Source organism: Loxodonta africana, chromosome 2 (genome assembly GCF_030014295.1).
Source record: "Loxodonta africana isolate mLoxAfr1 chromosome 2, mLoxAfr1.hap2, whole genome shotgun sequence".
In the NCBI taxonomy this organism is placed as follows: domain Eukaryota; kingdom Metazoa; phylum Chordata; class Mammalia; order Proboscidea; family Elephantidae; genus Loxodonta; species Loxodonta africana.
Window position 1 is genome coordinate 80,706,756 of NC_087343.1, and position 22,831 is coordinate 80,729,586.

General features: G+C 39.4%; 1 protein-coding gene across 3 annotated transcripts in view; it reads left to right on the top strand.

The window, feature by feature from the left end:
• Positions 1-22,831, top strand: part of SV2C (synaptic vesicle glycoprotein 2C) — a 265,178-nt gene that overhangs the window by 220,267 nt on the left and 22,080 nt on the right. For all 3 annotated transcript variants that reach the window (XM_003408105.4, XM_064273297.1, XM_064273300.1), the window contains 6 exons: positions 8,310-8,420; positions 8,873-8,961; positions 12,571-12,735; positions 13,730-13,863; positions 15,698-15,901; positions 16,393-16,552. In XM_003408105.4, the coding sequence (XP_003408153.1) occupies positions 8,310-8,420; positions 8,873-8,961; positions 12,571-12,735; positions 13,730-13,863; positions 15,698-15,901; positions 16,393-16,552 (863 nt within the window). The remainder of the gene's footprint in view (positions 1-8,309; positions 8,421-8,872; positions 8,962-12,570; positions 12,736-13,729; positions 13,864-15,697; positions 15,902-16,392; positions 16,553-22,831) is intronic.

Here is a 22,831-nt window from a genome sequence, read left to right on the forward strand (position 1 = left end):
TTATTCTCCACGGTGAAAGCTAGTCTAAATTAATGCAAATTGGACATGTAGAGCTGTTTGGAATAAACAATAGTTTTTAAATCTTTCAGTGTATGCAGTCAGAGTATCAGGATACAAGATAAACATACAAAAATCAGTTGGATTCCTCTATACCGACAAAAAGAACATCGAAGAAGAAATCGCCAAATCAATACCATTTACAATAGCTCCCAAGAAGATAAAATACTTAGGAATAAATCTTACCAGAGATGTAAAAGACCTATACAAAGAAAACTACAAGAGACTACTGAAAGAAAACAAAAGAGACCTACATAAGTGGAAAAACATACCTTGCTCATGGATAAAGAAAACAAAAGAGACCTACATAAGTGGAAAAACATACCTTGCTCATGGATAGGAAGACTTAACTTTGTAAAAATGGCTGTTCTACCGAAAGCCATCTATAGATACAATGCAATTCCAATCCAAATTCCAATGACATTTTTTAATGAGATGGAGAAACAAATCACCAACTTCATATGGAAGGGCAAGAGACCCTGCATAAGTAAAGCATTACTGAAAAAGAAGAACAAAGTGGGAGGCCTCACTGTACCTGATTTTAGAACCTATTATACTGCCACAATAGTCGAAACAGTCAAAATAGTCAAAACAACAACAGATACATAGACCAATGGAAAAGAATTGAGAATCCAGGCATAAATCCATCCACATATGAGTGGCTGTATTTGACAAAGGCCCAAAGTCAGTTAATTGGGGAAAAGACAGTCTTTTTAACAAATGGTGCTGGCATAACTGGATATCCATCTGCAAAAAAATGAATCAAGACCCATACCTCACACCATGCACGAAAACAAACTCAACATGGATCAAAGACCTAAACATAAAATCTAAAACGATAAAGATCATGGAAGGAAAAATAGGGACAACGTTAGGAGCCCTAATACATGGCATAAACAGTATGCAAAACATTACTAAAAATGCAGATAAGAACCAGATAACTGGGAGCTCCTAAAAATCAATATATGCAGTCATACAAGTATACTAAAATATTTTGTCTAAAATAGGCTTAGAGGATATACAGTAAGAAAAGACCTTCAGTGGCTTATAAATAATGTAAATTATATATCAATTATTGTTCTTAAAACATGTGAAATAGGCCCTCATTAAGAAATCCCCTGCAGACATGTATGTCAACTGGCATAACAAAATATATTAAGAAAACATTCTGCATCCCACTTTGGTGAGTGGTGTCTGGGGTCTTAAATGCTAGCAAGCGCCCATCTAAGATGCATCAGTTGGTCTCAACCCACCTGGAGAAATGGGGAATGAAGAACAACAAAGAAGTATGGTAAAGATGAGCCCAAGAGACAGAAAGAGCCACATAAACCAGAGACTACATCAGCTTGAGACCGGAAGAACTTGATGGCGCCCGGCTACCAGCAATGACTGCCCTGACAGGGAACACAACAGAGAGTCCCAGATGGAGCAGGAGAACAGTGGGATGCAGATCTCAAGTTCTCGTAAAAAGATCAGACTTATTGGTCTGACTGAGACTAGAAGAATCCTGAGGTCATGGTCCCCACACCCTTTGTTAGTCCTAGAGTGGAACCATTCCCAAAACCAACTCTTCAGACAGGGATTTGACTGGACTATAAGACAGAAAACTTCTGTCTGGAAGCAAGATGAGAAGGCAGTGGGAACAGGAACAGGTTGAATGGACACAGGGAATACAGAGTGGAGAGGAAGAGTGTGCTGTCTCAGGGGGAGAGCAGCTATGAGTACATAGCAAGGTGTGTGTAAATTTTTGTATGAGGGACTGACTTGATTTGTAAACTTTCACTTAAAGCACAATAAAAATAAATAAATAAAAGGCCCCTGCAATGTTATTTATTCCTTTCATTTCCTTAGAAAATGAATTTTTCATAATGTAAATATAAATCTTTTCATAATGTAAAGATAAACCATTCTGGCTTCTATCCAAATTATTACAGATTCTCTTTTTTTTTTTTTTTAATTTATTTATTTTTGTTTTTGTTTACTTTTTTAATATTTATCACAGATTCTTAAGTAGCAAAATTTTCTATGCAGTGTAATGGAGAAATGAAGATGAGTAATTAATTCCCTCCACTAAGGACCTAGAAGGAAACCCTGGTGGTATAGTGGTTAAGTGCTATGGCTGCTAACCAAAAGGTCGGCAGTTCAGATCAACCAGACACTCCTTCAAAACTCTATGGGGCAGTTCTAGTCTGTCCTATTGGGTCGTTACGAGTCAGAATCGACTCCACAGCAATGGGCAAAAGGGATTAAGGACCTAGAAGTCTGGGAAGGCCCTCCTTTTGAGTAGATGCATGATAGAGGAAAAATACCTTTAAATCAAGGAGTCATAAAGCTGGAGGAATCTTGAGATGTCATCTAGACACCACTTAACCCCTCTCAGCCAGATAAGGATAAATCCTTCACCAGAGACTTTCTGAAAAGGTGTTTCTACAGGATCTCATTGCTTCTGCTTACCTGCCCTTTCTTCCAGAAACTTTGAGTTACTAAGTCTAGTCATGGTCATCCATAATGTTTTTGTAGAAAGATGTAAGGAGAATAAGGGTGGGAATATGCCAAGAGAATGAATAAGTCACATTGTCATTTATATGTGACTTTCAATATCAATAAGTGATTCTACGATGACAGATTTGTCTTTTTCCTTGTTATGTCTACAGTACGATGCATTCGTGTGTGTTTCTCCAAGGCCTCATTTTCCAGCTCTTCTTCTTATGCGTCTGCCTTAAATATCAATGTTTATTAGAGCTCTGTTTTTGGCTAACTTCTCTTTTAATTCAGTACATTCTCCTTAGTTGATTTCAGCTTCTGAGCTCCAGACATGCATGTTGAAAGGCTTTGTAGACATCATTCTACATCCCAATTTTTTTTTAAATGCTATGAAGTTGACTCTGACTCATGGCAACTCTGACTCAGTGGCTGATTTTTGGGAAGCAGATTGCCAAGCCTTTTTTTCAAGGTGCGTCTGAGTGGACTTAAAACTCCGACCTTTCAGTTAGTGGCCAAATATGTTAACCATTTACACCACCGAGGGGCTCCCTATATCCTATAAAAAAAAAAATAGGCCCTTCAAATACTGTAATACCAAATATGAACTTTAAAACAAAACAAAACAAACCTGTTGCCATCGAGTCGATTCTGACTCATAGTGACCCTAGAGGACTGTGTCTTAGTTATCTAGTGCTGCCATAACAGAAATACCACAAGTGGATGGCTTTAACAGAAAGAAACTTATTTTATCACAGCCTAGTAGGCTACAAGTCCATATTCAGGGTTTCGGCTCCAGGGGATGGCTTTCTGTCTCTGTCAGCTCTGGAGGAAGGTCCTTGTCCTCATCCTTCCACTGGTGGAGGAGCTTCTCAGGCAGAGGGACCCCATGTCCAAAGGACGTGCTCTGCTCTTGGCACTGCCTCCTTGGTATATGAGGTCCCCAACTCTCTGCTTGACTCCCTTTCCTTTTATCTCTTCAGAGATAAAAGGTGGTACAGGCCACACCCCAGGGAAACTCCCTTTACATTGGATCAGGGAGGTAACCTGAGTAAGGGTGGTGTTACAATCCCACCCTAATCCTCTTAACATAAAATTACAATCACAAAATGGAGAACAACCACACAATACCAGGAATCATGGCCTGGCCCAATTGATACACACGTTTTTGGGGGGACACAATTCAATCCATGACAGATAAAGTAGAACTGCCTTGTAGGGTTTCCAAGGAGTGCCTGGTGGATTCAAATTGCTGAGCTTTTGGTTAGCAGCCATAGATCTTAACCACTACACCACCAGTGTTTCCAAAAATCTGAACCTACTACCTTACAAATCCCCAAACCTCCTCCATGTCCCATATTCTATCAGCAGTACCACCCAAACCAACACTGTGAAAACCATTCTATTTTATTCCTTTCCTTTATCCACATAATATCCAAAAAGTCACTTTGAGGGAGGAGCCAAGATGGCGGCCTAGTCAGACACGCCATGCCATCCCTCTACAACAAAGACCACAGAAACCAAGTGAAACAGATACAAATGACAATTCTGGAACCCTGAGTATCAAATGAAAAGATAATAAGTTAGATCAAACACTGATGGGAAGAAGAAACTGATTGAAAACAGCGAATGAGGAGAGAGACGGAATGAAGGGGCCCTGCCAGCCAAACCAGCACAGTGTGGCCGTCTTGAGACAAAGCCAGCACTTGTCCTAGGTGAGGAACACAGAAAGGCAACTTCATGGAATTCTCAACAGGAGACAGAGAAAAAGCGTTGGCATACCCAGAGTGAAGCAAAGTGAGCTAGACATGAACCAGACCTAAGAAGGGAAAGTACAAGAAGAAGGGGAAGAGCTCCAGGGATCTTGGTGTCCACACAGCAAGAAGGGAGCCAGGACCCAGAAACAGGGCCATTCACTAGCACTGGTCCCTTACTATTGGGATGGGTGGCGCACAGAGAGCAATAGATCCGCACAGTGTCAACAGGAAGTCCCCCACCTGACAGGACTACAGGCACCCTCATCTGCTGACCTGAGGAGTATGTGCCCCATCCCCCCACCCTCCTGGTGATTAGAGACACAAACCCCCTAACCTCTGCAGCCTCAGCCACCAAGGACCACTGTTTGAAACCTCCCCTTTTCCACCCCAACCAGTTCCCTCTGCCATCCCCCCTCACCCGCACCCACCCTCCTGACCCAGAGAAGGCAGCAACTGTATGCTAAGCACTCACCTGCCCACTACCCACCCCCCCCCCAACCTAGGGAGTGCCAGCAACCATGTGCCCACCAGCCACCCACCCCACCTGGCTTGGTGGAAAGCACATTCCTGTGCTCCTGTGCTCCCAAAAGCCTGTAATCCATTCCCGCTCACTGAACAGGCGAGCAGTAGAGAGAGAGCTCCCACCACCTCACACCCCTGCCTGCTGATCCAGCAAGAGGAGGAGAACACAATCCCATGCCCCTGCTTGCCTGCCACACCCACCGGATCTGCCACCCAGCTCACTCAGTGAGTGCCATCGCCTGCTCTTACACTACCAGACCAAAAACAGTCAGTGGCCAATGCCCACCCAGCCCACCCTCAGCCGACCCACACAACCAGCAGAGACCTGTGCTCACACTGCCAGCTGCTGCCCCATCCACCCAGAGACAGGTGGTGAGCACTCTAGTGCTCCCAGTCTAGTGGCCAGCATAGCATGCCCACCCTGTTCACCCAGGTATATCAAAACAAAACAAAAAATCAGGACAAAGCAAACAAACATATAATCAATAGATAAATAAAATAATAGCCTAATACCATGGAAACAAGACAATGTCAAAGCGTATAAAGAAGCAGGATGAGATGGCTCAAGTAAGTGATCAAAATGAAGGGCCAGGAAACCTTCCTGAGGAAGAAATGGCAATGGAACTACCTGATAAGGAATACAAAAGACTTTTATATAGGATCCTGTAAGAGATCAAGAAAGAAATCAAGGAAAACACAGACAAAACCCTAGAAGAATTCAGGAAAATGATACAAGAACAAAATGACAAAATAGACAATTAGAAACCATACAAAAACAACGACTTGAAATCCAGCAGATAAAAAAAAAAAAATTCGGATATAAATAACTCAATGGAAGGACACAGGAGTAGATTTGAATGAATGGAAGACAGAATCAGTGAAGTAGAGGACAAATCCCTTGATACTAATTTGTTTGAGGAACAATCAGAAAAAAGAACAAAGAAAAATGAAGAAAGTTAAGTAAGAGTCATGTGCAACACTATCAAGAGGAATCTATATGTGGTCAGAATTCAAGAACAGGAGGAGAAAAAGAAAAAGCACAGAGAAAATTTTTGAAGATTTGTTGGCAGAAAACTTCCCTAATATTGTGAAAGATGAGACAGTACCCATCCAAGAAGCACAGTGAATCCAGTGCAGGATAGATCCCGTCATGGATTGAATTGTGTCCCCAAAAATATCTGTCAACTTGGCTAGGTCACGATTCTTAGTACTGTATGATTGTCTACCATTTTGTCATCTGATATGATTTCCCTATGTGTTGTAAATATTAGCACTATGATGTATAAGATGGGTTAGTGGCAGTTATATTATGAGATCTACAGGATTAGTGTCTTAAACCAATCTCTTTTGAGATATAAAAGAGAGGAGCAAGCAGAGAGACATGGGGACCTCATACCACCAAGAAAAAAGCACCAGGAGCAGAGCACGTCCTTTGGACATGGGGTTCCTGTGTGGAGAATTTCTAGTCCAGGGGAAGATTGATGAGAAGGACCTTCCTCCAGAGCCGACAGAGAAAACCTTCCCCTGGAGCTGACGTCCTGAATTTGGATTTGTAGCCTACTAGACCATGAGAGAATAAGTTTCTCTTTGTCAGAGCCATCCACTTGTGGTATTTCTGTTATAGGAGCACTACATAACAAAGACAGATCCCAAAAGTAAATCACCAAGACACATCATAATCAAACTTTCCAAAACCAAAGACAGAGAAAGAATCCTGTGAGCAGCTCAGGAAAAATGAAATGTTACCTACAAAAAAAAGAACCAATAAGACTGAGTTCTGATTTCTTAAAAGAAACCAGGCAGGGAAGAAGGCAATGGGATGACATATTTAAAACCTTGAAAGAAAAAAATTGCCAACCAAGAATTATATATCCAGCAAAATTGTCTCAAATGCGATGGCAAAGCCAGGATATTTCCAGATAAACAAAAATTAAGGGAATTTGTGAAAACCAGACCAACATTACAAGAAATATTGAAGGGAGTCTTTCAGACAGAGAATCAACAACATCAGACAACAACCTGAGATTAAGACATATGACAGCGTCAGCCAGATACCAGCTCAGATAAAGAATTCTCAAAAATAAAATAAAGCTACAGCACTGAAATCAGGGAACCAGAGACGTCGATCTGTAAATGACAACAACTTCATAACAAAAAGGAGGATAAATGGTGTAGTTATAGAACTGCCATTTGGAGAGGAAGTCAAGGAGATATCAAGAAATAAAAGAAATTGTTCACCACAGATTACCAAGTAAATACAATTAAGCCGTGTGTACCTTGCTCTATGCACACCAGTGTGCGCCATGCCGTACTGGTTAATCTGACCCTAGTTGAAAGCATTGCTTTTCTTATGTCTTGGTTCTTTTCCTTAGCAAAAGGAGGCAAACAAGTCATGGGTGCAGTTTTTCATGCTGAACCTCCATCATTTATCTCCCCTCACCCCCACACTAGAAACCCTGGTGGCGTAATGGTTAAGTGCTATGGCTGCTAACCCAAAGGTCGGCAGTTCTAATCCATCAAGTGCTCCTTGGAAACCCTATAAGGCAGTTCTGCTCTGTCCTATACAGTCACTATGAGTTGGAATCAACTCGACGGCAATGGGTTGGTTTTGTTGGTTCACCCCCACATTGCTGAGGAGTCACTGGGTGGTACAAATGGTTAGTGTGCTCAGCTGCTAACTGAAAGGTTGGCAGTTGGAGTCCACCCAGAAAAAAAAAAATTTTTTTTTTTTTTTTTTTTTTGAGGCAACTGGAAAAAAAAGACCTGGAGATCTGCTTTCAAAAGATCACCCATTAAAAACGCTATGGAGCACAATTTTTCTCTGACACAGTGGGGTTACCGTGAGTCACTCTCCTCAATGACAGCTGGTTTGGTTTTTGGCTTATATCACTAAAGAATCAGTGTTGATAATTAAAATTAAAACTGATTCACTTGACCTTGGATCATAGCCACCTGTGAATATTTGCTGAGCAGTCATTGTGGATTAGACTGTGGGAGAAGGAAGAAAAAGGCCTGACCTTTCATAGTGACCCTCTGAGAATAGAATTTTGATGGGGAAAGCGTTAGAAACTATTTTTAGTTTCTAAGCCAAGTTCGTCAAGTAAACAAGCTCCAAAGAAAAGCATATTGCATCACTTGAGTCGAAGCAAAACAATTTAATAATGCAGAAACTAATCTATCTGGATATTTTATCTGCTAATGTGTGTCTTTGTAGTAATTATTCAGAGAAGGCCATTATTTTTCATATTATTCCATTACTATTTGCTCTTCCTCTGTTTCTCTCTAATTTCCTCCCACTCATTCTTTATTCAGTTTTTCAGGTGCTGCTTGGATTTGTACACTTATGCCAATGGTTTCATATATGTACACACTGATTATCAAATATCTGCTTACTTTTTATTGAAGTCACTTCTTTTAAAGCAAATCGTAAACTTACACTCAGCAACTTCAGAGAGGAGAACTCAGCATTTTGCGCTCTGTTGCTCTTTACAGGTAAACAGAATCAAAACCCCCAAGCAAATAGACGAGCTGATTGAAATTGAGAGCGACACAGGAACGTGGTATAGGAGGTGTTTTGTTCGAATCCGCACAGAATTGTACGGAGTAAGTAACAAGTCCCACCCTGACTTGCTTGCCTACTTGTTGCATTTGAGAGTGGTCAGGAGAAGGGTTTAGCTGATCAGTCCCTTGAATGGGGCTCTTCTCCCATCTGCCTAGGAAACCTGACTCCTAGACTCGCGCCAGGCAACAGAACCCCTATGGGATCAGCAGGGTAGCCAATACATTCCATTTTGGGGAAGGGAAAGCGTTACGCCAGGAATCTTGGCAGTGACACGGTGGATTTAAATCTCGAGTTACTTTATCCATTGCCCTCTAGAAAACAGAAAAAAGAAAATTCCAGTATTTCATACGGTTTTTACATTAGCTTTTACATTTTCCATTCAAATGAACTCAAACAAAAGAAAACTCAACTTTTTATAATTTGGTGGAGTGGTTTGGGGAGTGAGGTTGACTAAATAACTGCATAAGATAACTAACTCTCTAATATTTCACAGATTTGGTTGACTTTTATGAGATGTTTCAACTACCCAGTCAGGGAAAATACAATAAAGCTTACAATTGTTTGGTTCACCCTGTCCTTTGGGTAAGTAATATTTGAATTCTTGGCGAGAAAAATCTTTACACTTCCACATGGTACCTCCCAGTCACACTGCTTCTTTTCTTACACTGCTTGTTAGCCTGCTATGAAAGAATTTTGTTAGCTTACGTCTGCTGACAGTTATGGTTCTTATAAACCAGTTATTTCATTTATCTTGTCATAAAGCTGGAGTGACAAAACCAACAGTATTTAGAAATTCCAGTAAGGTCCTAGATGATCTGGCCCCTGTGAGTTCTCCGTCCTCCTCTCTTGTTCTCTGAGCTCCAGCCACAATGGTCTCTTTGCTGTTCCTTGAACATGCCAGAACGTTCTCTTTCAGACCTCCGCATTTGCCATTGCCTAGAATGCTCTTCCAGACTTCTGTACGGCTCATTTGCTCACCTCTTTCAGTCATTCCTCAGAAGTTGTCACCATCTCAGTGACACCTTTCCTAAGCACCTCATTTAAAATTACAGCCTCTCAGCACTCCTTGTGCCTCTGAGCTTTATTATTCCCTGCTTCCTCCTTCTAAAATATGAAAGGCTTCTTAAGTCTGTATATTGTCTGTCTTCCCTTTGCATGAACACAGGGATTTTAACCTGTTTTGTTCACTGATATATGCCCCTGGCACATAGTAGTTACTCGATAAATAGTTGTCAAGTGAATGAAGCTGCCATAGATGTGTTATAAAAAAAGAGGAGCAGTGAGCAAAATTTCACAATTTTTTTTTTTTTTTTTGCTAAGAGTTGAATATTCATTGTTGGAAAATGTCTATAAACTATTTTTGCCTAATTTGTTTGTTAGAAAAATGCAATTAAATAATGCCTTATACTTTCAGCCAAATAGGATCTTAATTACTGCCTGCATTTATGCTGCAAGCTCCACCTCTTAACATCCCTAAATTAAGCCACATGAGTGGTCAGAGATCCCAGCGCTAGGTGATGGGTAATAGATGGAAAGAAAATGAAGCTGGGAGTCGAGGACCTAGCATCTAATTCTGCTGTGTGATTTTGGTTAGCTGTGTGACTTGGGGATATTAGTTTCAGTTTTCTCACTTCTGAATTGAGAATGTTGGTTTAGAATATGCCAAGGAACTCCCACTCAAGTTCCAGAAAATCCATTTCTCTGTGAAAGAAGGAAGAGCTGCAAATGAACATGTATTAAGTACCTACTGTGTGCTGTGTAGAAAACCTGGTGGTGTAGTGGTTAAGAGCTGTGGTTGCTGACCAAGAGGTCAGCAGTTTGAATCCACCAGGCACTCCCTAGAAACTGTGAGGCAGTTCTACTCTTTCCTGTAGGGGTGCTATGAGTCTGAATCGACTAGACAGCAACAGGTTTGGTTTGGGGTTTATGTGATATGTGGAGCCCTGGTGGCATAGTGATTAAGAGCTGGCTGCTAACCAAAAGGTCAGCAGTTCAGATCCACCAGCTGCTCACTGGAAAGCCTGTGGGGCAGTTGTACTCTTTCCTGTAGGGTCACTCTGATTCGAAATCGACTCAACAGCAATGGGTATGTGCTATACACTGGGCTACGTACAAAGAAGACAAAGACAAGCAAGACAAAAGTCCTACTCTGGAGTAAAGATTACATGGTAATAATTATCTGGTTTGCTTATTTTGTTTTGTTTACTTATTGTCGACTAGCTTTATTGTTTCTTTATTGCAAAATTCCCAGAACCTCAAACAGTACTTAGCATTTAGTTGATGTTCCTTAAGTATCTGCTAAATATATGAAAAATTTGCTGAAATTCCTCCATGGCATTGGCAATGGATGTTCCAGAGTAGCACACTTCACATGTTGCTGCCATTTTTTAATTTTTTGCCTGATTTATGTGGCCGGGGAACAATGCCATGGACATTGTACCTCTGAGTCGTTTCTTATGCCTCTACTCACCCTTAAGATCTTATCTGGCTGAAAGTGCAAGGTATTATCTGCGTTTTTCTAAACAACAAATTAGGCAAAAATAGACATTTTTTAATAGACATTTTCCAGTGTTGCCACTTCCCACTCCCTGTAGTAATTAATGCATCACCCATGTAGAGAAGAGGTTGGTGTCTTTGGAGTTGTGAGGCAGAGATGTTTCGAATGATGATGATGATGATTCAAAACTATTCAGACTCTTTTCTGAGCACTCGCTATATGCTAAAACCACAAAAACCAAACCCGTTGCCATCGAGTCAATTCCAACTCATAGCGACTCTATACACTTTGAATTCCATTTAATTAGGCAAGGCGCCAGGAAGGTAGATACTATCATCATTCCTCTATTGGAGATGGGGTGACTGAAGCTTAGATAACTTGTGCAAGAGCACACAAGCTAGTTAAGTGGCAAAGCCAGAACTCCAACCTAGCCTATCTGCCCTCAAAGGCTATGCTGGTAAGTCCTTAGCCTCTGTAGTTTAGTGTAACTAGAGCTGCGGTTCTCAAACTCGAAAGTGCATCAGAATCACCTGGAGGGCTCTTGAAAACAAAGATTTTGAGGCTCCACCCCAAGAGTTTCCAATTAGGTTAGGTCTGGGGTGAATCCTCATAATTTGCTTTTCTAACAACCTTCCAGGTGAAGCTGATGCTGCTTGCCCAAGGACCACATTTTGAGAACCACTACGCTATAGCTGCACCATCCAATAGAAATATAATAGGAGCCACAAATGTAAATTTAAATTTTGTGATAGCCACACTTAAAAAAAAGGAAACAGAAACATGTGAAATTAAATAAATGATATATTTAACCGGATACATCAAAAATATTATCATTTCAACATATAATCAATATACAAATCAATGAGATATTTTACATTTTTTTCATATTAAGTCTTCAAAATCGTATGTGTATTTTACACTTACAGTGCATCTCTGTTTAGCCTAGACACATTTCAGCTGTTCAGTAGCCACACATAGTTAATGGCTGCAGTTCTGGGCAGCACAGCAGCGAGACTCAGCTGTTAATTGTTAGAATAACACATTAGAAGTCAAAAGGGCAGAAAGTGGTAAAAATCTGTATTTTCAGATAATAACCTGAATGTCCCTGTTCACAGCCCAGAACAATTTTGGGTAACAAGCTCTACCCCCTGGCTAGCAATATCACAGTAGGTGAGAACCAAGAGAGATTCTTCATTAGAGCAAAGAGTTAATTCTTTAAGAACCCGTACAGTTCTTGGATCCCCGGTGTTTGTACCATCAAACTAGGAGATAGGTCCCTTAGTGCAGCCTGGAATGACGAGAAAGCATCAGGGCCAGGATGCCATGTCTGAGTACCAGACCAGATTGTTTCTGCAGGTCTACTCTTACTCTGTCCTACAGGGTCACTATGAGTCGGAATTGACTCGATGGCACTGGTTACTCTTCAAAGAAGAGTTCAGGAATTATACCTACGGTTCCCAGCTAAGCCCCAGGCCATCTCTCTAGCTTGATTTTTGCAGACTTGATGGTGTGTGTGTGTGTGTGTGTGTGTGTTGGGGCAGGTTACAGTGTGATGATCCATGATGTTGTAGGGAGCCAGTTACAACAGGAAGTGCTTCTCTGGGGACGGCTACCTCTCTGAGAATGTTAGGGACACACTCATTGCCTCTGGTGTGCTAAGGCCTTTACAAACTCACATTGCTTTGTCTTTGCAGGTACTATGGATTATCTGTTTGGTTCCCTGATGTCATTAAACATCTACAGTTGGATGAATACGCGTTACAAATTAAAAAAGTGGAGAGAGAGAAATATGCAAATTTCAGCATTAACTTTACGATGGAAAATCAGATTCATACCGGTGTGGAATACGACAATGGCAGGTCTGGTAACTTTGAAATAACTCAATTTTCTACCTATTCACAAAAATGTATTATTATTTCTCGCTAGTCTTCGCAACACTGAAACGTGCAGTTTTTTTAGTTTGTACATTTAGTCATTTTCAGGCTGAATTTGAATACTTCCAAATGAGCTTTAAAGGTACATGTATTTTAGTTACTTCACTTAAAACTACTTTGGAAGTTGAATTTCTTCATATTTGTTAAGTAGTGGAGTTGACCTGCGTGAAAAGAAAATTTAGAGAGACCCTGGAGAGCAACAAAAATAAGTTAAGGAAAAGAAGAATGAAGAGTATGAGGAAATAAAATGGGCTATACCGGTACCAGTTGCCATCAAATTGACTCCGACTCATGGTGACCTTGTGTTTGTCATAGTAGAACTGTGTTCCATAGGGTTTTCAGTGGCTGATTTCTCAGAAGTAGAGTGCCAGGCCTTTCTTCTGAGGTGCCTCTGGGTGGACTGGAACCTCTAACCTTTTGGTTAGCAGCCAAACGTATTAACTCTTTGCACCACCCAGGGACCCCATTAAAAGTCATTTCATTTTCATTAAAATGTTCCTCAAGATAGGGCCATTAACCCCAAAGAGAGAATTTGCAAATATAGATATATGTGAAGGAACAAGACAAAAGGATTGAAAAATAAAGAATTAATAGCCACAGGTAATCACCAAACTATCTACCTTCAATCACATACTCCGTAAAGCTTTTTATCAAAATTGCAAAAACCTAAATGATGTTATCTTGAGTTTCATCTGCTCTGGTGGAAAATGACATTGTTGAGCAATGAGTCAGAGCATGGGCTGCATGAAGAAAAGGGGAAAGGCAAACAGCTTAGAAAGTGAAGAAACCTGTGCACTTACAATTTTTTTATTTTTTTTTTCTAGTGAGGCATCACATCTCTAACCTCTGACTTAGCTTGGAACCTTGATGGACATAAGTCACAAAAATGATTTTTCTTTCTTTTTTTTGTATTGGTCAGATTCTTAGGGGTCAAGTTCAAGTCTGTAACTTTCAAAGATTCCATTTTTAAGTCTTGCACCTTTGAGGATGTGACTTCACTCAATACCTACTTCAAGAACTGCACATTTATCGATACTGTCTTTGACAACACAGGTAGGTATGCTACCCAGCCCTGCCTCCACTGGGGGTCTCTTCAGAGGGCTTGTGGCAGAAACGTGATACCACGTGAGAGTGTGGCCAGAGATGTACGTGGGAAGAGGAGATTAAAGTGCAGACAAACAGGTTCCCTAAATCAAGTGGAAGAGAAGTTAAGCTTGTATTGTTTGTCTTTGTCAGATTTAGTACAAATCGGACTTGCTAAAGTTTAAAGTTGGAAAAGATCCTTTGATGAATATTTTTTAAAGCAAAGAATTAATCCGTACTGTATTTGTTTTGATAATCCTGGTTTCAAAATCTGGTACAGGTAGTCCCCGACTTATGATGGGATTCCTTTCCAACAATTGTGTTGTAAGTTGATTCTGCCATATGTTGAAAACCTCATTTTTTTTTTAGTTTTCATTATTATTGCCTTTTATTATCAGTATCTTTATAAATCTAATCTTTGTCTTTGGGCGTTAGAAATGTTACATATAAACTTACTGACATGACAATGTCAGGAAATTATGCACTGCAACATGTATGTAGAACATATTACTAGCCATAACGTGAACAAAAAAAAAAAAACCACGGACAGACGTAAGTGCAGTTTGTCATAACTCAAATACATTGTAAGTCGGGGACTACCTGTATTTTCTTAATTGAGGACACCTAGACTCCATAGCCAAAATATGGCTATCCTCAATCAGATATAATCTTTTAGCCAGTCTATTTAATGAAGTCTGGAAAACTCCCCAGGAAAAAAAAAGGAGAGGAAACAAACATTGATTGAGCAGCTACTATATGCCAGTTCCTACTCTAGGTCGTTAGACATGCATTAACTTATTGAGTTTTCACAATAGCTGAGGCTTATAAAAATTGAATTACTTGGTCACAGTCATAGAACTAGTAACAGAGCTGGCATTTGAACTAGGTTTATCTGATATGAAATCCATGCATTGCCCACCTCACACATTGGTATGTCTACCCTACAGTACAAGTCCAAAATAACAGCCTGATACTGGCAGGAGTATCCACACCTACCCTGTTGTCAGCCCTGCCTTCTTGGTGCTCAGAGAGGACCAGTCTGCTCAGCTCCAAGTGACAATGAGTTTGGGTGTTTTTGTTTTGTTTTGAAACAGTGCTATCTAACCTTTTCAACCTCAGAAGACTTGCTTTTTGGCAGAACTTGATCAGCAGGGAAGATAACAGTTTTGATTCTCAGGGCCTTTTAGCAGAACTCACTAAACCTGCAGTCCCTTGTTGGATACATCCAGGCTCAAGATAAAATCAGCAGTGTATGCGTGGCCTTCAAATGAGACCCTTGTTCTTCAGTGGATTTGTCCACTTAGACCTTGAATCATAAGTTCAGCTTCAGAGGTCCAAGGAAAGTCATGCTCCTTCTCTGTGCCTCCGAGTCCCATAAAATGGCAATGATAAGGCTGATTCACTGCACATTTTAAAGCAAATTGTTTTTATAATTGTAGTATGGAAGCTATTAGTACTATAGTCCTTATGTAACGTGATAATTAAAGTAACTTTGTAAAGGAGTAAGCAAGTAATAAAATTAGCAATAGCCAACCATAGGAAATCAGAAGATAACTAGACTCTCAAACATGATTTATTTATTTATTCATCAAAGCTGTTCCTTCATTTAGCTACTTTGTATGTGTGAGGTCCTACTAGACCCTGTGCTTTGGCCAGGAAAAGACACAAAAAGTCAAACCAACCCAGGCCCTGAAGCCCTTATGGAGTTTACAATACCATGATTCTTTCCTGAATTCTCAACAGGGTTGCATATACTATGGTGCACACCTATTTAGAACTTGATAACTTGTCTTTGTTTCCATAGATTTTGAGTCATATAAATTCATTGACAGTGAATTTCAAAACTGCGTATTTATTCACAACAAGACGGGGTGCCAGATCACCTTTGATGATGACTATAGTGCCTACTGGATTTATTTTGTCAACTTCCTGGGAACGTTGGCAGTGTTGCCAGGGAACATCGTGTCTGCTCTCCTAATGGACAGGATTGGGCGTTTAACAATGCTGGGTACGTGTTTGGTTTTATGTAAAGTAAAAGAGCTACTCCTGCAGTCTAGAGGGAACCAGTTTCCCACCAAAACCTCGCTTCCCACCTTGGGGATTTGCATCTTACAGAGATGAGGAGAAATCCTTAAGAGCTTTCATTAGGACTAAATTTTAGCGAAAATTATGTCCAATTAACATTACATTTGAGCTGCTTCCATGAATTAACACACTAAAAACTAATTATGTGTGACTAACATACATTTTTCCACTTTAAACAGCAGAGTAATTGATGATGTGCATTTCATGCTTGTTGTGTTCAGACAGCAGTTAGAGAGGTAAGCCTTTCATCCAGGTGAATGCACCTGTACCTGTGCTTAGAAGCCCAGCCTGCAGCTCCTCTTGAAAGCAGCTTGGCCTCAGAATTCAGTTTTGCTGAGAGATCTCAGACCCAAGAGCTCTCACTCTGCTAAGACCATGGAAGACATTTCACCATTTTGTCTGCTTCATTGATAGGTGGCTCTATGGTGCTTTCGGGGATCAGCTGTTTCTTCCTTTGGTTTGGCACCAGCGAATCCATGATGATAGGCATGCTGTGTCTGTACAACGGGTTGACCATCTCAGCCTGGAACTCTCTTGATGTGGTCACTGTGGAGCTGTACCCCACAGACAGGAGGTATGTTGAAACGGGCATCCGGGAAGGGCACTCTGAGCCCCATGGGATCACTGAAAATTTGTAGAAATTAAGTCACATTGTCACTTACTCAAGGTGAAGTAAAAAATCCAAAAAAAATCTGGCATATGAAATTGTAGGGTCCACTGATACCGTTTTTTTTTTTTTTTTTTTTTAAAGCAAGAAAGAAACTGTGGAGGAATATAGTTGTTAGCAGGAATAGAGCAGTGAAACTGGTAAAGGAGTTTAATTGTATCCATGATGCAGTTTGTTGGCTAACAATGAGGAAGCTGTAATGAAGCTGAGGCTTTGAATCTATTAGCCTTTATTGGCCTACTTTTTGAGTGGCTAATTTAGTCCTAAAGGGTTGTTACCTTAAGCTCTCAGGTCTCTACATGAGCTCTACAATAAACTACCACAAAGACGTCTCTAGAACATATCTCTTGACCTTCCTAGTCTGTTAGAGGAAAGTCTAACATATTTCCAGTTACCAAAAAACCATTGCTATTAGAGAAAAATTACTCATTCAGTCCCAGAATGGAGACATGGAAACTTTGTGCCTCAAATAAGAGGAAGGGCTAGAAGGTCGAGATTTGGGGAAGAGCTTCAGCAGCTAAGTAAGTTAAAAGAATGGAAACCCTTGTCTTGCCATTTGACATGAACTAAGGTAAATGGCCTTGGTCTTCTTTTATTTCATGTTTGACAGTTATGCTTTGTCTCCATGGAAACCTTTTGTGCCTCTATATGGAGTCAGTATTCTTTGGACTTTGATTAGATGTATACAGATGGAGGATGAGAATTTTTCTAGGATTATACTGAGACATTTGGAATATCAGTTTGCAACTCCCCCACCTTGGGCCCTTCCTCTGGGCTCATTCCTTTGGTTTATTGGTCCCAATGGGTTACATTTCCTGTATATCCAAACTCTAGATTACAATTGTTGTTCAGGAACATCTCATTATCAAACATTTCATTACCCTCTATAGAATACACCTGTAACCATCTCCTTGGAGAATATCCTAAACTCAAGAACCATTGACATCTGCTTATCAAATATTCTCATCCCAACCATCAATGAGCCTCCTATTAAAATACTTAAGCCCAGAAAGGAACTATGCAATTTTGTGTGCCCTCTCCTTCATCCATTCATTCAACAAACATTTACTAATTCTCTGTATTTGGGGGCAAGGTCCTGGAGTAAATGCTATGAGGCTTGGAATTGAGTGTGTTGACAAAAGCAAGGTTAAAACTTTTTGCAGCTTTCATTGAGCTTTCTTTCATTAGCTTCTCATTCTGCAAGCACATAGATTAATGTGGATTATACATTTAACATAAATCCTACAATGTTAAAGCAAGGCTATGTCATAGCCACCTTTTTGTTTTTCATCGTAAGACATTGATGCTTTTTTTAGATGACTCCTTTATTCCTTTGCCACAAGGGATGGAAGGATGAATGTTCTCCTAAAGCAAAAGCCTGGCTTTAAAAATAAAAAACACAACTCATAAATGGGGTGAATCCTTCCTATGAGCAACACGGACCTGCTATGTTTCTCTTGTCAGAAAGGTTAAACATTTAACTAAGATAAAAACAGAAATTGATGTTAGTTGGCATCCTCTAAGAAGCAGATGCAAAGATGGGATTAAAAGCAAGGATTTTAATAAGGGAAATGCCTGTGTGAGAGAAGAAGCCAGTGATGTCTGGGAGAGCTGAAATGCAAGTCTGAGCCCAAGTGAAGGATAGAGGAAGGGACGGTTGGGTGGAAGCATCCTAACCACCAACAATCTAAGAAAGGTTCAACAAGGTAGTAGATTGTCTTGCAATAAAGCCAGCCTCAAAGGAAACCCGTGAGTCCCAGGAACAAGCCTGCCCTAGTATTCTTTCCCTATTCAATCACTGACTGGGAGCAGCACATGGGAAACATGGTTGTGGTGCAAACATGGCAGTGAATTTCAGAGCTAGGCAGCCAGGGCTATGACTTGGAAGTCTTTAAGAAACATTCTCCGCCACCACACTGCTGCTGGCAGACATTCTCCAGCACTTAAGCAGATGTTACCAGATAATTTGCAGGAAGTCCTTTCCTTCAGTGATCTAGAGGTAGCTTGTCCTCCAGAGCATTGTTGGAATGGCCAGGGTGAATTAGCTAGCACTGCCTGCTCTGAAAATATTTCAGGCTAAAACCTTCTCATCCAACTTTACCATGTCCCTGTGTATCATATTAGGAAGTCTCCATTGATCTCTGCAGCTCAATGGTTAGGCGTTGACTGCTAACCAAAAGGTTGGCAGTTCAAACCCAAACCCATCAGCTGCTCTTTGGAAACCCTATGGAGCAGTTCTACTCTGTCCTATAGGGTTGCTATGAGTCAGAATCAACTTGACAGCAATGATTTTTTTTTTTTCATTGATCTTTGCTCAGCTGTTAGAGGAAAACCCAACTCTTTTGTGTGCAGGTACCTTATAATCTTTCTACTCGTGGAGGTAGAATAGAACACATGATGGTAAGAATTCTGGTTAAAGGCCAGAATTTTCATAATAGAATTTTAGCACTGCCAAATTCTTCCCTAGTTTCTAGAATAAGTAATCTGTCCTTATCGATCTTAATTCTAGGTGCAAGCTAAAAAGTAGCCTCTTGAACTATTTAACAGGTAATACTAATGAAAATCCCAGTTAAAATTATTATATCTGGGGAACATAATTTAAGGTTTATTCTACATGCTATACATGTTATAAAACTTGAAAGTCACATTTTGTTTTAAACCATATTACAGATTTGAACTTTTAATGTTATGCTTTTGGCTTTCATTAAGCGTTACATGGCATTTACTGCAAAAATACTAAGGGCATTTTCCATTATAGTGCTCATTTCCCCTATTCAGCATCCACCATGAAGAGTGAACATATCAAAGCTTGGTTTTAGAGACCAGTTTGTATCCTTCCATCCCCTCCAAGGAGCTGCTCAGTCTCTTCGCTTCATATGATAAAAATTGTATAATTTTTCACATTTCCTTCTCTGTTGTGCATTCCAGTGTGTCTTCGCTGAATCTGCATGGTTCAGATATTTGCCTTCTTCCTCATCCTGATTTTCCCTCTTTTATTCCCAATTTTTTAATTTTATGTCTTTTCTGAGCTACTGAGATCCTTCATGAAGAAGTAGGAAATTTTGCAATTAGAAAGTTGAGGACTCCTGGCATAAGAAAAGGCATTGGAACTACTTGATAAGGAATGCAAAAGTCTAATATTCAGGGCTTTCCAAGAAATTAGGAAAGAGATCAAGAAAAAACAGACAAAACCAACCAAAACATAGCCAAAATCAAGAAAAATACACACAAAGCAATAGACTAATTCAGGAAAATAATACAAGAACAAAATGTCAAAATAAATAGACAATTAGAAATAATACAAAAACAGCAATTAGAAGTCCCAAAGATAAACAACAAAATTTCAGAAATGGACAACACAACGGAAGATTTTAGGACCAAATTTGAAACAACTGAAGACAGAATCAGCAAAATTGAAGACAAATCCATGGATGATGCTTTGAGAAAAATCTGAGAAAAGAATGAAGAAAACCTAAGAACTATGTCACATACAATCAAGAGCAAAAATTTACATGCCATAGGAGTTCCAGAACAGGGAGAGAAAATGGAAAACACAGGGAGGATCATTGAATATTTGCTGACAGAAAACTTCCTTAAAATCATGAAAGATGAAAAGCTGACCATCCAAGAAGCTCAACAAACCTCATAAAAGACGGACCCCAAAAGAAAATCACAAAGACATATCGTAATCACACTCAGCAAAACCAAAGACAAAGAATCTCGAGAGCAAATTGAGAAAAATGAAAAATCATACACAAAGGGGAAATGATAAGCTCTGATTACTTGGCAGAAACCATGCAGCCAAGAAGGGATGACATATATAAAACCTTGAGAGAAAAAAAATTGCCAACCAAGAATAATATATCCTGCAAAACTCTCACTCAAATATGATGATGGAATTAGGACATTTCCAGATAAACAGAAATTAAAGGAATTTATAAAAACCAAACTTACAAGAATTATTAAAGGGAGTCGTTTGGTTAGAGAACCAGCAACATCATACAGCAGCCTGAATCTGGGACACAGGTCACTATCAGCTAAAGACCCAGGAAATGATCTCTCAAAGATAGAACAAAACTAAAAGATTTAAAACGGAACTAGAGACACCAATCTAAAAATGACGACAACATCAGAACAATAAGAGGGAAAATACAAAGGGTAGGTATAGAACTTTCAAATGGAGAGGAAATCAAGGCAATATCAAGTAATAAAAGACTGGTTCAAACTTAGGAAGATAAGGGTAAATTTCAAGATAACCACAAAGAAAGTTAGCAAAACTTCTCATCAAAATAAAGAAGAAAAACATGAAGTCTCAGTGAATACAAATCTACAATATAAAAGAAACAGAAAGAAATTCCACAAACAAAAAGAATTCAGCACTGGAGAGTAAGAGGAACAAAGAAAATGTCAGCACCACAAAAAAAAAAAAAAGTACTACAAAATGACAGAAATAAACTCACACCTATCGATAATCACACAGAGTATAAATGGCTTAAATACACCTGTAAAGAGACAGAGAGTGATAGAATGGATAAATAAATGATCCATCAATATGCTGTGTACAAGAGACACACCTTAAACACAAAGACAAACATGTTAAAAATCAAAGAATGGAAAAAATATATCAAGCAAACAGCAACCAAAAAAAGAGCAAGAGTAGCAATACTAATATCAGCTAAAATAGACTTTAAAACAAAATCCACCACATGAGACAAGGAGGGACATTATGAAATGACTAAAGGGACAATCCACCATGATAACATAACCATAATAAATATGTATGCACCTAACAACAGGGCTTAAAAACTCATAAAGCAAACTCCAACATACTGAAAAGAGAAATTGTCAGTTCCCCAATAATAGTAGATCTCAACACACTACTCTCAGTAAAGGACAGAACATCTAGAAAGAAACTCAGCAAAGATGCAGAAGATCTAAAGGCCACAATCAAACACTTTGACCTTATAGACATGTATAGAACACTCCACCCAACAGCTGCAAAGTATACATTTGTTTCCAACACACATGGAACATCTCCCAGATTAGACCACATCTTAGGCTATAAAGCAACCCTCAACAAAACCCAAAACACTGAGATGATACAAAGCATCTTCTCTTATCACAATGCCATAAAAGCAGAAATTTATAACAGGAAGAGCAAGGAAAAAAAAATATGAAAATGGAATAACACCTTGCTTAAAAACCACTGGGTAATAGAAGAAATCAAAGATGAAATAAGAAAATTTCTAGAATCAAATGAGAATGAAAATATATCATACCAAAACCATGGGGACACAGCAAAGGCAGTCCTCAGAGGTCAATTTATAGCAATAGATGTACATATCAAAGAAGAAAGGAACAAAATAAAAACATTAGCCCTACAACTTGAACAAATAAAAAGAGAACAGCAAAAGAAGCTCACAGCCACCAGAAGAAAGGAAATAATAAAGATCATAGCAGGAATAAATGAAAGAGAGAACAGAAAAACAATAGAAAAGAACCAACAAAACGAAAAGTTGGTTCTTTGAAAGGATCAACAAAATAGACAAACAATTGGCCAAACTGACAAGAAAAACAGAAGACAAAGCAAATAACCCAAATAAGAAATGAAATGGGGGACATTACAATAGGCCCAAGTGAAATAAAAAGGATCATAACTGAGTACTATGAAAAACTGCACTCCAACAAATTTGAAAACCTAGAGGAAATGGACAAATCTGTACAGATTACCTACCTAAACTGACACAAACTGAGGTAGAAAATCTGAACAGACCCATAAAAAGAAAAGAGATTTTGAAAAGGTAATTAAAAAAAAAACTCCGAAGAAAAATGTCCTAGCCTAGGTGGCTTCACTGGAGACTTCTACTAAACATTCATAGAAGAGCTCACACCAGTACTACTCAAACTATTTCAGAATATAGAAAAGGAAGGGGTACTCTCCAAATTCATTCTATGAAACCAGCATTACTCTGATACCAAAACCAGGCAAAGACACCACAGAAAAAGAAAATTACAGACCAACATCTCTCATGAATATAGATGCAAAAATTCTCAACAAAATTCTAGCCAATAGAATTCATCATCATATTAAAAAAAAAAAAAAAATACACCCCAGCCAAGTAGAAATCATACCAGGTACGCAAGGATGGTTCAACATTAAAAAATTGATCAGCATAGTCTACCACA